The following is a 15,939-nucleotide window of genomic DNA, read 5'->3' as shown; positions in this document are numbered from 1 at the left end:
CCACCAGTTTGGTCGTCCTTCTCCTCACAACCCTCCATTCGCATTTGTCTTCGTCAGACACGGGCTTTCCTTGTCTCGTATCTTCCTCCTTCATCCTCACAATCACTTCCTTTAATTTCAAGCTTTCGTCCTTGACCTTCACTAACTCGGCCCTCAGATGGGCACAGATCCTGCTCACAACTAACACAAGCCATTACTAACAATTAATCATCAGGGTCTAAATTGGCCGTGACCTTTCCGTGAAAATTCTTGCTAAAAGACCACACAAGTAGACAACGCCAAGGGAGCAACAGTACAGACAGAGAGAAAGACACTTCGGTGTTATGATGACTTAAGCGTGACACTAGTCTAGACCTTCTATATAAAGTATCGGTGTGTTTCTTATTACGTACAGCAGGAATATCAACAAAGATATTTATACAACTTGATTTTAATATTGAAACAAAATAAATCGCTCAGAGTCTTATTGAAAACGTTTGTTGTTTTTGTAGTTGTTCTCGTTGTGGTTTTTGTTGTTGTTGTTCTTGTTATTATTGTTACGATAAATCAATAATCACTATTACATGAGCTACACCAAATGTTTGTGGCTCTGAATGATAATTTTTTTTTTTCACATTCACTCAGATATCTAAAACAACCTAGTGTGCCATCTAAGGGTGCCAACATTCAGTGTACCATCATTCAGTGTACCATCATTCAGTGTGTCATCATTCAGGGTGCCATCATCCAGGGTGTCATCATTCAGGGTGCCACCATCCAGTGTGTCATCATTCAAGGTGCCATGATTCAGTGTACCATCATTCAGTGTGTCATCATTCAGTGTACCACCATTCAGTGTGTCATCATTCAGGGTGCCATCATCCAGGGTGTCATCATTGAGGGTGCCACCATCCAGTGTGTCATTATTCAGGGTGCCATGATTCAGGGAGCCATGATTCAGGGTGCCATCAGTCAGGGTGCAATCATTCAGTGTACTATCATTCAGTGTACCACCATTCAGGGTACCACCATCCAGTGTGTCATCATTCGGGGTGCCATCATTCAGGGAGCCATGATTCAGGGTGCCACCAGTCAGGGTGCAATCATTCAGTGTACCATCATTCAGTGTACCACCATTCAGTGTGTCATCATTCAGGGTGCCATCATCCAGGGTGTCATCATTCAGGGTGCCACCATCCAGTGTGTCATCATTCGGGGTGCCATCATTCAGGGAGCCATGATTCAGGGTGCCACCAGTCAGGGTGCAATCATTCAGTGTACCATCATTCAGTGTACCACCATTCAGTGTGTCATCATTCAGGGTGCCATCATCCAGGGTGTCATCATTCAGGGTGCCACCATCCAGTGTGTCATCATTCGGGGTGCCATCATTCAGGGAGCCATGATTCAGGGTGCCACCAGTCAGGGTGCAATCATTCAGTGTACCATCATTCAGTGTACCACCATTCAGTGTGTCATCATTCAGGGTGCCATCATCCAGGGTGTCATCATTCAGGGTGCCACCATCCAGTGTGTCATCATTCGGGGTGCCATCATTCAGGGAGCCATGATTCAGGGTGCCACCAGTCAGGGTGCAATCATTCAGTGTACCATCATTCAGTGTACCACCATTCAGTGTGTCATCATTCAGGGTGCCATCATCCAGGGTGTCATCATTCAGGGTGCCATCAGTGTGTCATCATTCAGTGTGTCATCATTCAGTGTGTCATCATTCAGTGTGTCATCATTCAGTGTGTCATCATTCAGTGTGTCACCATTCAGTGTGTCATCATTCAGTGTGTCATCATTCAGTGTGTCATCATTCAGTGTCATCATTCAGTGTGTCATCATTCAGTGTACCATCATTCAGTGTGTCATCATTCAGTGTGTCATCATTCAGTGTGTCACCATTCAGTGTACCATCATTCAGTGTACCATCATTCAGTGTGTCATCATTCAGTGTGTCATCATTCAGTGTGTCATCATTCAGTGTGTCATCATTCAGTGTGTCATCATTCAGTGTGTCATCATTCAGTGTGTCATCATTCAGTGTGTCATCATTCAGTGTACCATCATTCAGTGTGTCATCATTCAGTGTGTCATCATTCAGTGTGTCACCATTCAGTGTACCATCATTCAGTGTACCATCATTCAGTGTGTCATCATTCAGTGTGTCATCATTCAGTGTGTCATCAGTCAGTGTGTCATCATTCAGTGTGTCATCATTCAGTGTGTCATCATTCAGTGTGTCAACATTCAGTGTACCATCATTCAGTGTGTCATCATTCAGTGTGTCATCATTCAGTGTGTCATCATTCAGTGTGTCATCATTCAGTGTGTCATCATTGTGTCATCATTCAGTGTGAGTACCATCATTCAGTGTGTCATCATTCAGTGTCATCATTCAGTGTGTCACCATTCAGTGTACCATCATTCAGTGTACCATCATTCAGTGTGTCATCATTCAGTGTGTCATCATTCAGTGTGTCATCATTCAGTGTGTCATCATTCAGTGTGTCATCATCCAGTGTGTCATCATTCAGTGTGTCATCATTGTGTGTCATCATTCAGTGTACCATCATTCAGTGTGTCATCATTCAGTGTGTCATCATTCAGTGTGTCACCATTCAGTGTACCATCATTCAGTGTACCATCATTCAGTGTACCATCATTCAGTGTGTCATCATTCAGTGTGTCATCATTCAGTGTGTCATCAGTCAGTGTGTCATCATTCAGTGTGTCATCATTCAGTGTGTCACCATTCAGTGTGTCAACATTCAGTGTACCATCATTCAGTGTGTCATCATTCAGTGTGTCATCATTCAGTGTGTCATCATTCAGTGTGTCATCATTCAGTGTGTCATCATTCAGTGTGTCATCATTCAGTGTGTCATCATCCAGTGTACCATCATTCAGTGTACCATCATTCAGTGTGTCATCATCCAGTGTACCATCAATCAGTGTGCCATCGTTCAGAGTTCTCATCATCAAGTGTGATATCATTCAGTGTGCCATCGTTCTGTGTACCATTATTCAGTGTGTCATCATTCACTGTGCCATCGTTCTGTGTACCATCATTCAGTGTGCCATCGTTCTGTGTACCATCATTGAGTGTGCCATCGTTCTGTGTACCATCATTCAGTGTGCCATCGTTCTGTGTACCATTATTCAGTGTGTCATCATTCACTGTGCCATCGTTCTGTGTACCATCATTGAGTGTGCCATCGTTCTGTGTACCATCATTGAGTGTGCCATCGTTCTGTGTACCATCATTCAGTGTGCCATCGTTCTGTGTACCATCATTCAGTGTGCCATCGTTCTGTGTACCATTATTCAGTGTGTCATTGTCACGTGCCTGAGCGCTCGGGATCTCGCATAACTCGCTGCATCTGTTCACGCTTCCATTTCACACAAGCTACTAATAATTTGTTAATTGTACTTATTATATTATTATTGTTCTTAGTTACTTAGGTTGATTGTATATTTATGTATGTAATTTATATGCATCATTGTCTTACTCTGTTAAGTCAACTCAAGAGTAATGTTAATTAATTATATAAAATATCTAGCAAATGTCTGGATCACGTGAGACGCGCTGCTCGGCGTGCCCACGCTCCTCAGTAGCGAAAATCCGTGGCATAGGTTAGACGTGTCTATTCGTTCTCTAGATTTGACCTTTGTCTAGTGCTTTATCAAGTCTCTGCAATGCCCTAGGGGTATCAGGTATTAGTGACACGTTTAGTTAGGCCTAGGAAGGGATCCTGGTGGTAAGGTATCTCCTGTTTGGTAGGGATAATAATTTTGTATTGATTGTTGTATATTTATATTTCGTATGTCTTGTGTAATATAGTAATGTTAAGTAATATTTGTTTGGTCTAACTCCTTACAGTATAGTTTCGCCCTTCCGGCATCACTCTTATTTTATTATACAATTACTTATTCACTTAAATTCATGTTTGCTAAGCATTACTCCCTTTAAAACATAAATTGAATTAATTAATTATCTTCCCTTTTGTAATTCACTTATTTCAACTGTTCTTACTTTTTCAAGTACATTTAGTTGAGTAGGTATTTGGTGGAGATAATTATTGCCGTGTTCCCTATTTGTACCTTTATTTGTTAATAACTTGGGGTAGGATTCACTCCCCAAGTATAAAGGGTAGTGGGATCGCGACAAGTGGGGGCCTGTGTCCGGGAGTTAACCGCCATTGTTGCGTCATATCAAGTGTTGTTACTCGCCAGGTGTTGTTTCATCGTTAAGTATTTTTGGATGCAAGTTGCTGTGTTCACAGTGTTCATTTATATTGCTCCTGCTATTGCTTAAGCTACTGGTGAGTTAACCCTTATCTTGTGTACCAGGTGTTTGGTTAATCCCTTGCTGTGTTTCACAGTTTATTGCATTTTGATATTATTAATTAGCTAGCTAGTTAGCTTAGCTGCCACGGTTATTTTTTTTTCGCTACTCGATTTTGAATTCAACATGTTTGACCTGGAAAGCTTTTTGGCTTCACCTTCAGCCGAAGTACTGAAGGGGCTTACTAAGGCAGAGTGGCAATCCCTCGCTGCTTATTATGAAGTAGAAGGCCGCTCTTCCATGAATAAGTCTAGTTTAGAAGAGGCTGTCCTCAACTACCTTATTGACAATGAAATCATAGCCCAACCGTCGGGAAATTCAGAGGAAATTGTTACACCAAGTAATTTGGCCTTACAAGTTGAACTCAAAAGACTCGAGGTGGAGCTGGAAACTCTCAAACAACGAGGTTTGGCTCAAGGTAGTAATACTTCAACATTCAGTGTAGACAAATGTCTCAACAGTGTTCCTAAATTTAATGAGGAAGAACCAGACAAATTCTTCTCTCTTTTTGAGAAAATTGCCCGACTTAACAAGTGGCCTGTTTCTCAATGGTCTCAACTTATTTATAGATCTTTCACTGGTAAAGCATTAGATGTGTTTTCTGCCCTCTCTGAGGATCAATGTCGAGACTATGCCCTTGTTAAGTCCGCGGTTTTGAGCGCCTATAAACTTGTTCCTGAAGCCTACCGGCAACAGTTCCGTAACTGCCGGAAGACTGACAAACAAACATTTGTGGAGTTCTTCAGGCAGAAACAGGTTCTTTGTCGGAGGTGGATTGAAAGTGAGTCTGCCCATGTAGAACATGACAAGCTTGTTGAACTAATCCTGCTAGAGGAGGTTAGAAAGTGTATCCCAGGCGACATTCGAGCTCACTTGGATCAGAGAGGTATCTGTACCCTGGCTGATGCTGGTCCAGTGGCTGACCATTATTCCTTAACTAATAGAAATGTAAATTCCAGGTCTTATGCTCCCATGTCCCAGTCCTTCACTTCCTTCAAGCGGCCCACACCAACATCTACATCGGGGTCCCTGCCTCCTGTCATACCGACCCGACCCTCAGGTTCTGCATCATCTACCCCGGGTGAGCCCATGGTCCATGGGACAGGTGGATCCACTCCTACTGGTGAGAGAAACTCTAGTTGTAGGTACTGTAAGAAGCCAGGACATGTCATCAGCGACTGTCTCAAGTTAAAGAAAAGAAATTCCTCTCACCATGGATCCCCCACTCTTTTGGTCAGGGTGGCCGAGCAATCGGAGAAATTATTGGAGCCCTGTGTCACTGCCCTCAGTCAGACTGTTGCCCTGAATGCTTCCCCCTCTTCTATGATATCAACCTTTGAACCATTTTGTTCTCCTGGTTCCTTAGCTTTGGATCAATTCAGTCAACCCATTTCTGTTAAACTCTTGAGAGACACAGGCTCAGCTTTATCTCTTGTTACTAAAGAAGCTGCTCCATTCCTGGATTCATGCTATACTGGTAGCTGGGTGCTGGTGAACGGTTTGACCGGTGGGTCGCGTATTCCCCTTTGTCAAGTGTACCTGCGGTCATCCATAAAGTCAGGCTATGTCACGTTAGGAGTAGTAGATAGCTTACCTGTAGAAGGGGTCTCTCTATTGATAGGAAATGACCTTGTTGGCGACATGATGTTCCCTAATGTTGTGATCTCATCTTGTCCCACTGCCGAGAATAATACTGTGCAGTTAGAAGTAGACTTTCCAGGGTTGTTCCCTGCGTGTGCTGTGACCCGTAGCATGAGCCGCAGTACAGAAGTAGAAGAGACTAGTGAAGTTGATGAAGTTTCCCTCCAGGACTGTGAGAAGTCCGAGGATAATCTTGTTCAGCCGGACCATACTGATCTTGGTCTCAGTGAATTCTTTGAGGATTCCTCACCACCAGATAACCTCCAGAGTAGTTCTGATGGAGATAGGAACCCAGATGTCACTAGTTTTGGTTCCTCTCCCATCACTAGAAGTAAGTTTATTGAGCTACAAGCAGGGGATCCTGAGCTGGTAGGTTTTCTCAATAGGTCAGTCACTGAGACAGAAGCTGAGCAAGAATCAAATTGCTACTACACTAGGTCTGGTGTATTAATGCGGAAGTTCCGTCCCTCCAATTCTCCTGCCAATCACCCTTGGTTAGTTCATCATCAAGTTGTTATTCCCAAACCTTTGCGGCAGGACATACTTAGTATCGCTCATGATGGGGTGGGTGGTCATTTAGGAGTTAGGAAGACTTATGCAAAAATTTTATCCCAGTTCTTTTGGCCTAGGATGAAGAAAGACGTCAGCTCTTACTGTCGCACTTGCCATGATTGTCAGGTAGCGGGGAAACCGAACCCCAGTGTTAAACCATTCCCTCTGCAGCCTATCCCAGTCATTGAAGAGCCCTTTAGTAAGGTGGTCATAGATTGTGTCGGTCCCTTACCTAAGACCCCTCGTGGTCATCAGTTCTTGCTAACCATTATTGATTGTGCAACCCGTTATCCTGAAGCCATTCCCTTGCGCCGCATCACAGCGAAGAATGTTATCAAAGCCTTAACCCACTTCTTCACTCAAGTAGGCCTTCCTACAGTGGTGCAGTCAGATCAGGGTTCCAATTTTACTTCCCGGTTGTTTAATCAGGTAATGCAAACCCTGGGAGTCCGGCAGTTGAGGTCTTCGGCCTATCACCCTCAGTCACAGGGGGTGGTAGAGAGATTTCACCAGACACTAAAACTCATGCTGCGCACCTTCTGTCTGGAGACTGGAAGGATTGGGACGAGGGAGTTGACCTGCTTTTGTTTGCTGTTCGGGACAGTAAACAAGAGTCGCTAGGATTCTCGCCCTTCCAGCTCGTCTATGGACATGAGGCGCGAGGGCCTCTTAAGGTGTTAAAAGAGTGTTGGTTGAGTGATCAGAGCGCGACGCCCTTAGCTTCATATGTGGTCCAATTCAAGGAGAAGTTGCGTCTGGCTGTAGAACTTGCCCAGTCCAACTTAAGGTGTGCTCAGGTGAAAATGAAACTGCATTTTGATAAGGCCCATCAGGCAAAACCTAGAGAATTCCAAGTTGGGGAGCAGGTGTTGGCCTTCCTGCCCTTACATGATCACCCTTTTAAATCCAAATACAGTGGTCCATATGAAGTACTAGAAAAACAGGGGTCCGTGAATTATGTGATTAGCACCCCTGAACGGCGTAAGAAAAAACGCCTTATCCATGTCAATCTTTTAAAGTCATATCACGTTCGTAACGAAACCCTGGGAAAAGCAGTTGCTTGTGTTGATCAATCCTTGCCAAATTGTATCATTGTGCCAGAGTGTAAGGATGATAAAGATCAGTGTTTTTCTGAAATAATGAATGGGTCTAGTGTAAAAGTTGAAAACTCTACTATCTTGGAGGACCCCAGTGCTAAGTTGTGTCATCTCTCTAGTGACCAAGCCAATAATATAAAGTCTCTATTACAGGAGTATCTTATTATAGTTGGTGATTACCCACTCTCTTGTTCAGTGCTGGAGCATGACGTTGAGACCAGGGGAGCCAAGCCAATCCGACAGCGTCCCTACCGTCTTAATGCCTTCAAGCGGGAGTGTGTGCGAGCCGAGGTACAGCGTCTTCAAGAGCTAGGCCTCGTCGAACCCAGCATCAGTCCATGGGCATCCCCTGTTGTTCTAGTTCCAAAGCCGAATGGGTCAATGCGGCTGTGTGTGGATTACCGCAAGGTGTAAATGCCGTCACTGAACCCGATGGTTATCCCTTGCCACGCATCGACGATGTGATCGACGATCTTGGACAGGCAAGGTACGTGACCAAATTGGATCTCCTCCAGGGCTACTACCAGATAAGACTGACTGAACGCTCCAGGGCCATCTCTGCTTTTGTCACTCCTGAGGGGTTGTACCAATTCACAGTCCTTCCGTTTGGTATGCGGAACGCCCCTGCAACCTTTCAACGCCTCATGAATTTCATCACGTCTGGTCTGGAAGGTGTCCGCTGTTACCTAGACGACCTTATCGTCTTCAGCAGTTCCTGGGAAGATCACATGAGTCGTCTACAAGCCCTCTTCTCCGTACTGGCTGCAAGCAAGCTGACGGTGAACCTCGTCAAAAGTGAGTTCGGCCATGCCCACGTCACTTTCTTGGGGCATGTGGTCGGACAAGGGGAAGTCCAGCCTATAGCAGCCAAAATTGAGGCAATTCAACAGTATCCAGTGCCAGGCGATAAGAAGAGTGTGATGAGGTTGCTGGGTATGGCGGGGTACTACCGCCGTTTTTGTCCAAACTTCTCCTCAGTTGCCTCTCCCATGACTGACCTGCTGAGTGGCAAGAAAACCTTCAAGTGGACTACGGCTTGCCAGGAATCTTTTGAGAATCTTAAATCCCTGCTGGCAAATGCTCCTGTACTACTTGCACCTGACCTCCAGAAACAGTTCACTCTCCATGTCGACGCCAGTGAAATTGGCGCCGGTGCTGTGCTTCTGCAAGAGGGTGAGAGTGATCACGTGCTTCATCCGCTGTGCTATTTTTCTAGAAAATTTAATAAATATCAAAGAAACTATGCCACCATTGAAAAGGAGGCTTTATCACTGATCATGGCACTAGAAAACTTCAAGGTATATATTGGCAGCACTGCTTATCCCATTCAAGTGTTCACTGATCATAACCCACTTACTTTTGTTGACAAGATGAAACATACCAACCAAAGACTTTTGAGGTGGGCTCTATCACTTCAGCCCTATAACTTGAACATTTCCCATATCCGCGGAAAAGAGAACGTGTTGGCTGATGCACTTTCTCGAGTCTGATTATTTAGTAACTATGTCTATATGCAAATTATTTTTTGTTTTATTGTCATTGAGTACCTTGTGTTTATATTATGAATTATTTTGCTTCATATTGATTTAAACCAATTGTGTTAGTTATTACTTTCACTGTGTAGCTGTATATCCATTTTCGCTTCCAGTTAGTTGTAAGCTCACTTTTTTGGGGGAGGTGTCACGTGCCTGAGCGCTCGGGCAACTCGCTGCATCTGTTCACGCTTCCATTTCACACAAGCTACTAATAATTTGTTAATTGTACTTATTATATTATTATTGTTCTTAGTTACTTAGGTTGATTGTATATTTATGTATGTAATTTATATGCATCATTGTCTTACTCTGTTAAGTCAACTCAAGAGTAATGTTAATTAATTATATAAAATATCTAGCAAATGTCTGGATCACGTGAGACGCGCTGCTCGGCGTGCCCACGCTCCTCAGTAGCGAAAATCCGTGGCATAGGTTAGACGTGTCTATTCGTTCTCTAGCCTTGACCTTTGTCTAGTGCTTTATCAAGTCTCTGCAATGCCCTAGGGGTATCAGGTATTAGTGACACGTTTAGTTAGGCCTAGGAAGGGATCCTGGTGGTAAGGTATCTCCTGTTTGGTAGGGATAATAATTTTGTATTGATTGTTGTATATATATATTTCGTATGTCTTGTGTAATATAGTAATGTTAAGTAATATTTGTTTGGTCTAACTCCTTACAGTATAGTTTCGCCCTTCCGGCATCACTCTTATTTTATTATACAATTACTTATTCACTTAAATTCATGTTTGCTAAGCATTACTCCCTTTAAAACATAAATTGAATTAATTAATTATCTTCCCTTTTGTAATTCACTTATTTCAACTGTTCTTACTTTTTCAAGTACATTTAGTTGAGTAGGTATTTGGTGGAGATAATTATTGCCGTGTTCCCTATTTGTACCTTTATTTGTTAATAACTTGGGGTAGGATTCACTCCCCAAGTATAAAGGGTAGTGGGATCGCGACAGTCATCATTCACTGTGCCATCGTTCTGTGTACCATCATTCAGTGTGCCATCGTTCTGTGTACCATCATTCAGTGTGCCATCGTTCTGTGTACCATCATTCAGTGTGCCATCGTTCTGTGTACCATTATTCAGTGTGTCATCATTCACTGTGCCATCGTTCTGTGTACCATCATTGAGTGTGCCATCGTTCTGTGTACCATCATTCAGTGTGCCATCGTTCTGTGTACCATCATTCAGTGTGCCATCGTTCTGTGTACCATCATTCAGTGTGCCATCGTTCTGTGTACCATTATTCAGTGTGTCATCATTCACTGTGCCATCGTTCTGTGTACCATCATTCAGTGTGCCATCGTTCTGTGTACCATCATTGAGTGTGCTATCGTTCAGTGTATCATCACCCAGTGTGCCATCATTTAGTGTGCCAGCATGCAGTGTGCTAACATTCAGTGTGCCATCATTCAGGCTACCCTCTTCCAAATTGCCATTGTCCCCGGGGTGCCTGCTCCCCAGAGAGTTAGTTAGCCCTAGTGTTTGGCCCTCCCCCCCCCCCAGAAGGTGTAACACCCTGAGATAAATTCGTCTAAACTAAGGGCGACGGTCGGCCTAGCAGCACCTGACCCAAATATATTTATGTTGTGGAAGTGTATTAGTGTAGTGTAGATTATGTTCATAATTTATAGTGTACAGTAGATAGTGTTGTTACCACTGTTGTAAAAGATAGTGTAGTCACTTTGTGGATGATAGTTTAGTGGTTGATAGTGTAGTGGATGATAGTCTAGTGGATGTAGAGTAAAGTGGATATCTAACTGGTTCTCGTGACAGCCAAGGTTTTTATTATCATTATATTCTCGAGTCAGGAAATGTTATTTTTGGAGTTACAGAGGAAGTGACAGGTGAGACTACCTTACCTTACCTTACCTTACCTTACCTTACCTTGCCTTACCTTACCTTACCTTACCTTACCTGGATCATCGAGTCGCGACCATCACAAACACGAAAGGTTTAATTTATTTTCAATTGTGAGTTAATTAGGGATTAATTAAGTTTCCCTCTGCAGGTGTTGGCTGAAGAAGTTAAAGAAAACGAGAATAAAAAAGTAGGTCAGGGTGAGGAGGAGAGGTCGGGAATGGGAGAAGAGGTCAGGGGTGAGGAGGAGAGGTCAGGGTTGAGAAGCAGAGGTCAGCAGCGAAGAGGAGAGGTCAGGGCTGAGGAGGAAATGTCAGGGGATAGGAGAAGAGGTCAGGAATAATGTAACAAAGCCATGTTTTGGGGAGTAAATTGTGTCATGTCTTAATGGAAATACTATATATGAAAATTTTGCTAAGACAAAGATTACCCGCCATTACACACTACACAACGGTGTTCCCGCCGAAACCAGGAGTGCCGAGAAACCTGAGGCATGAGCCAATTACCCTAGCAAGACAGGCTCTCGGTTTTCAAACCGGGAGTCTGTGTTGGATTTTTGTGGAGAGAGGTGTGTCTGTGGTGGCCACATGGCACGTATTTGGGTGTATTCTATTTGGTAAATCCTTAAGTTGCCATCTGTTGTGTGATACGTGGCCTTCCTTTGACTAACTAGGAGCAAAGGTTTATTGTTTTGAAGTGTAATTGTCAAATCCTAATGAAAGTATTCAATAAATACAGTAACCGTTAATAAGAGTCCTTATTCATCCCTCCCCTATTAAGAATAGTTGAGTTGTTATAAGTGTCTTGGTGGTATGTACACAAGAACACAAGAAAATAAGTCTACAATAGGCCGGTTGACCCGTGCATGGCAGCTCCTGTCGAGAGTTACTACCACTCTCCATCATACATGAATCTATCCAGCCTTTCTTTAAAACTTTCCAGCGTTCCAGCACTCACTACAAAGTTGCTAAGCTTGTTCCACTCGTCCACCACCCTATTTGTGAACCAGTTCCTTCCTATCTCCCTCCTAAACCTAAACTTATTCAACTTAAATCCGTTGCTACGAGTTCTATCCTGCTCGGATATTATAAGAACTTTATCTATATCACCTTTATTGATTCCTTTCACTCACTTAAATACTTCTATCATATCTCCCCGCACTCTTCGTCTTTCTAGGGAATGCAAGTTTAGTTCTTTTAACCTATCCTGATATGGAAGGTTTCTAAGTCCCGGAATCATTTTCGTCATTCTTCGCTGCACCGACTCTGGTGAATTGATATCCATTCTATAATAAGGGCACCAGAACTGAACCGCATAATCGAGGTGCGGCCTGACTAACGCAAGATATAGTTGCAATAAGACCTCTGCACTCTTATTACTTACACTTCTAGATATAAAACCTAATACTCTGTTTGCCTTATTTCGAACATTAACTCACTGTTTTCTAGGCCGTAGGTCCGGGCTTACAAGTACCCCTAGGTCTCTTTCACAAGTCGACTTCTCTAGGTTGATGTTGTTAAGGCTGTATACGTTGACAGTATTTGTTCTACCAATATTAAGTACGCTGCACTTGCTGGTGTTGAGTTTCATTTGCCATTTCTCTGACCACTCCTGCAGTTTATTTAAATCCTCCTGTAGTGCATTTGCATGCTGCCCTGAATTAATCTGCCGCCCTATTTTGGTGTCATCCGCAAACTTGCTTAAGTCACTGCTGATCCCGGTATCTAGATATCTGTATCACTGTAGTGATACAGTGAGTCCTGAGTAACAACACACACATCCCAGTTTCCCCTAGTGTCTCAGTTATCGCAGGTTACCCTTATTCCCCAGTTATCCATGTCTCTCTCCCTCTCCCCTTGGTGTGCGAGGGCGGCTGCCGACCACAAACCAGCCCGCGCTCCTCCTACCTCCTCTCACACACCCTCTTTCCTCCCGCCTCGCCTCCACCTTGCGAGTATACAGAGAATGACAGAATGAAAATAAAGAGGAAAATAAAGAATTAAGAACTAAGAAGAATTAATAAGGAAAATAAAAGGTAAAATAATAGGTATTGTTACAATGAGGTGGAATGATTAATGGTGACGAATGATCAGGGGGTGAGATAGAAGCGGTTATGAGTGCATGGCAAGAAGAAGTGTCAGGAATGACAAAGGGTGTTGTCTCACCTCGACCAGTGAAAGATTTGTATCTAAGTGCGGGAAGCCTACAAGTTTGACACAACACTTGCGTCTACATATTAAGGGGTCAAACAGATAACCAGGGGACTCTGTGAGTGATGGCTTATTAAGTACTATATTGGTGTGTGTGTGTGTGTGTGTGTGTGTGTGTGTGTGTGTGTGTGAGCGCGCATGCACGAATTTTTCAATTATAATAAAACATTTTATGAGTCAATTTATTCATGGCACAGTCCCCTTTTGCTCATCCAATGGTAACTCCCCAATTAAAGATGAAGAAGACATCCATCAGCGTACTGCTCAAGCGAAACACTGATGTGGATGTCCTGACTACCCAGCAGGTCCCTCAGCATCCAGAACTGACCCATCTCAGCTATCCTCCATCCCTGGATGAGGTAACTACTGCCACCAAGCAGATGAAAAATAACAAAGCCTCAGGGCCTGATGGAATCCTAGCCGAGGTATATAAATCAGGAGGACCTCTGCTTACTGGAGAATGTAGGGGAAAAGGAGGAAATCTCCCAAACTTTTAAAGACGCCACCATCGCTAATATTTATAAGAACAGGGGAGACTGGTCAGAATGTGGCACAACTGGTACAACTGGCAAGATTATCACCCGAGTCCTCCGAAACAGACTTCTCCCTGAGGCGGAAAACTTCATCCCAGAATGTCAATGTGGCTTTAGACTATCACGTGACACCACTGACATGATCTTTGCTGCCCGTCAGATACAGGAAAAGTGCAGAGAGCAGCATCGTGACCTGTACATGGCCTTCATCGACCTAACCAAGGCCTTCGACTCGGTCTACAGGGAAACCCTTTGGCGGACCTTCAGCCGTTTTGGCTGCCCACTAATATTCATTGCCACCATGAGGCAACTCCACGGTGGCATGAACGGCAGTGTCCTGCACAATGGCACCCAGTCTGAGTTCTTCCCCATCCAAACAGAGGATAATCAAGGGTGTGTACTGGCACACCAACTCTCTTTTCCACTTTCTTGGCTGCCTTCCTTACTCGAGCCAGTGCCAATTTAGCCGACGGGATGGACATCGAGTACCGGATGAAGGATCTTTTCAACCTACGACGACTCCAGGCACGAACACAGGTGTTGGCAGCTTCCATTACTGAACATCCGCATACAGACGACCTCACCCTTGTTGCTCACACTGAACGCGACCTACAAAAGATCCTGAACACCTACGCAGATGCTTATGCACACTTCGGCCTTAAGGTGAATGTACAGTACGTAAGATTCAGATACTCTTTCATCCTGCCCCTGGTTCAGCCACACTTCCACCATCCATCCAGCTTAACGGTACTACCCTCTCTAATGTTACCCACTTTCAGTATCTCGGCTCCCACCTGTCCACCATTGCGGACAGAGATGCAAAATTCAACATCGGATCAGATGTGCATATCAAGCCTTTGGCAGACTCTGTACCTGTGCCTTCAGCTGTAGGGAGCTGAAATTATCTACAAGGTTGCACGTATATCGAGCAGTGGTCCTCCCCACCCTGCTATATGGCGGTGAGAACAAATGCCAGTATTCTTGCTGACACCACCTGTAGGAGCATCGAGGCTACCATTATCCGTGAACAACTACGTTGGACTGGCCATGTTACCCACAAGGACGACAGTAGACTGCCAAAGCAGCTACTTTATAGTCAACTAATGAATAATATATGTAACACTGGCGGGCAACTGAAAAGGTATAAGGATAGACTTCAGACAAACCTGAAAAGTGCCAAATCGACCCCCTAACCTAGGAGACGATTACTCCACACCGTAACGCTTGGAGAAACACTACCCGAGAAGGTGTCATTACTTTCGAATTAGCCTGACACTAGATGGAGCCATCCACATGTGCAACATCTGTGAACGACCCTGCCGGTCCCGTATCGGCCTCTTTAGTCACCTTAAAACTCACCAACGAAGGTGACATCCTTAAAAACTCATATCATTGTCTCATAGCTGGGGGATCATTATACTCGATTCCGAGTGACAGCAAAGTAGTAGTTGTAATAGTAGTAGTAGTAGTAGTAGTAGTAGTAGTAGTAGTGTGTGTGTGTGTGTGTGTGTGTTTTATACCTACACAATGGTGCCAGAACATCGCGCAGTCAGACCTAGCCGAGCTCTCACAGTCTTAACGATGTAACAGAGATGAGTATATAGCTTAGTAGATGTGTGTACATTTGGTCCTATGATAACTCCCGTGTGAAGTCTGCTTAATGTTCAATTGTATTTATGTAGTTGTAAAATAATGTATGTTTATGTGCTAACCTAATGGAAGCAGTGAACTGCAATATTGAGTTCTGTAGAGTTGACGTCACGCGGGTGATGGCGTTACACTGCTAAATGCATCACTGAAGATTCTGATCACGTCGTAGTATAAGAGTGTGCACCTTGGTCGTGTACACTGGATATACACACACGTCAGGCATATGCAAGAATGTTTACAGTTTGAGACGGTCACAGAAAATGTGGTGTGTCTCGTTACGCTGAGGTCCGCTTGGGTCAGCATGCTATTAACCCCTTGTGGTTCTCTGAGCTGAATAACAATAATAATGTGTGGCGGCAGCTAAATACAATATTAAAGTAGCGTCCCGTAGTGAAGGTGTTAGCTGACTCACCTGTGGCAGACTGTGTGTGTTTGGTGATTTTTGTTGATACTCGAGAGATTCTTTTAGCCTGAAACTTGTGTCGAATCTTGTTATTTTATAATGTCACACTTTTT

At 43.9% G+C, this 15,939-nt stretch overlaps 1 protein-coding gene across 1 annotated transcript; it reads right to left on the bottom strand.

Annotated features, from left to right (window-relative positions):
* Positions 1 to 2,932: 2,932 nt before the first annotated feature.
* Positions 2,933 to 11,096, bottom strand: LOC121870496 (ribosome-binding protein 1-like). The gene is made up of 3 exons (XM_042372327.1): positions 11,083 to 11,096; positions 10,137 to 10,623; positions 2,933 to 3,298 (listed from the first exon to the last, which is right to left on the bottom strand). Exons 1-3 carry the CDS (start codon positions 11,094 to 11,096, stop codon positions 2,933 to 2,935), a joined length of 867 nt encoding a protein of 288 aa, XP_042228261.1.
* Positions 11,097 to 15,939: the final 4,843 nt, after the last annotated feature.

Source organism: Homarus americanus, unplaced genomic scaffold (assembly GCF_018991925.1).
Source record: "Homarus americanus isolate GMGI-L3 unplaced genomic scaffold, GMGI_Hamer_2.0 scaffold44240, whole genome shotgun sequence".
Classification (NCBI taxonomy): domain Eukaryota; kingdom Metazoa; phylum Arthropoda; class Malacostraca; order Decapoda; family Nephropidae; genus Homarus; species Homarus americanus.
The sequence above is the reverse complement of the archived record's forward strand: the minus strand, read 5'-3'. Positions and strand labels throughout refer to the sequence as shown.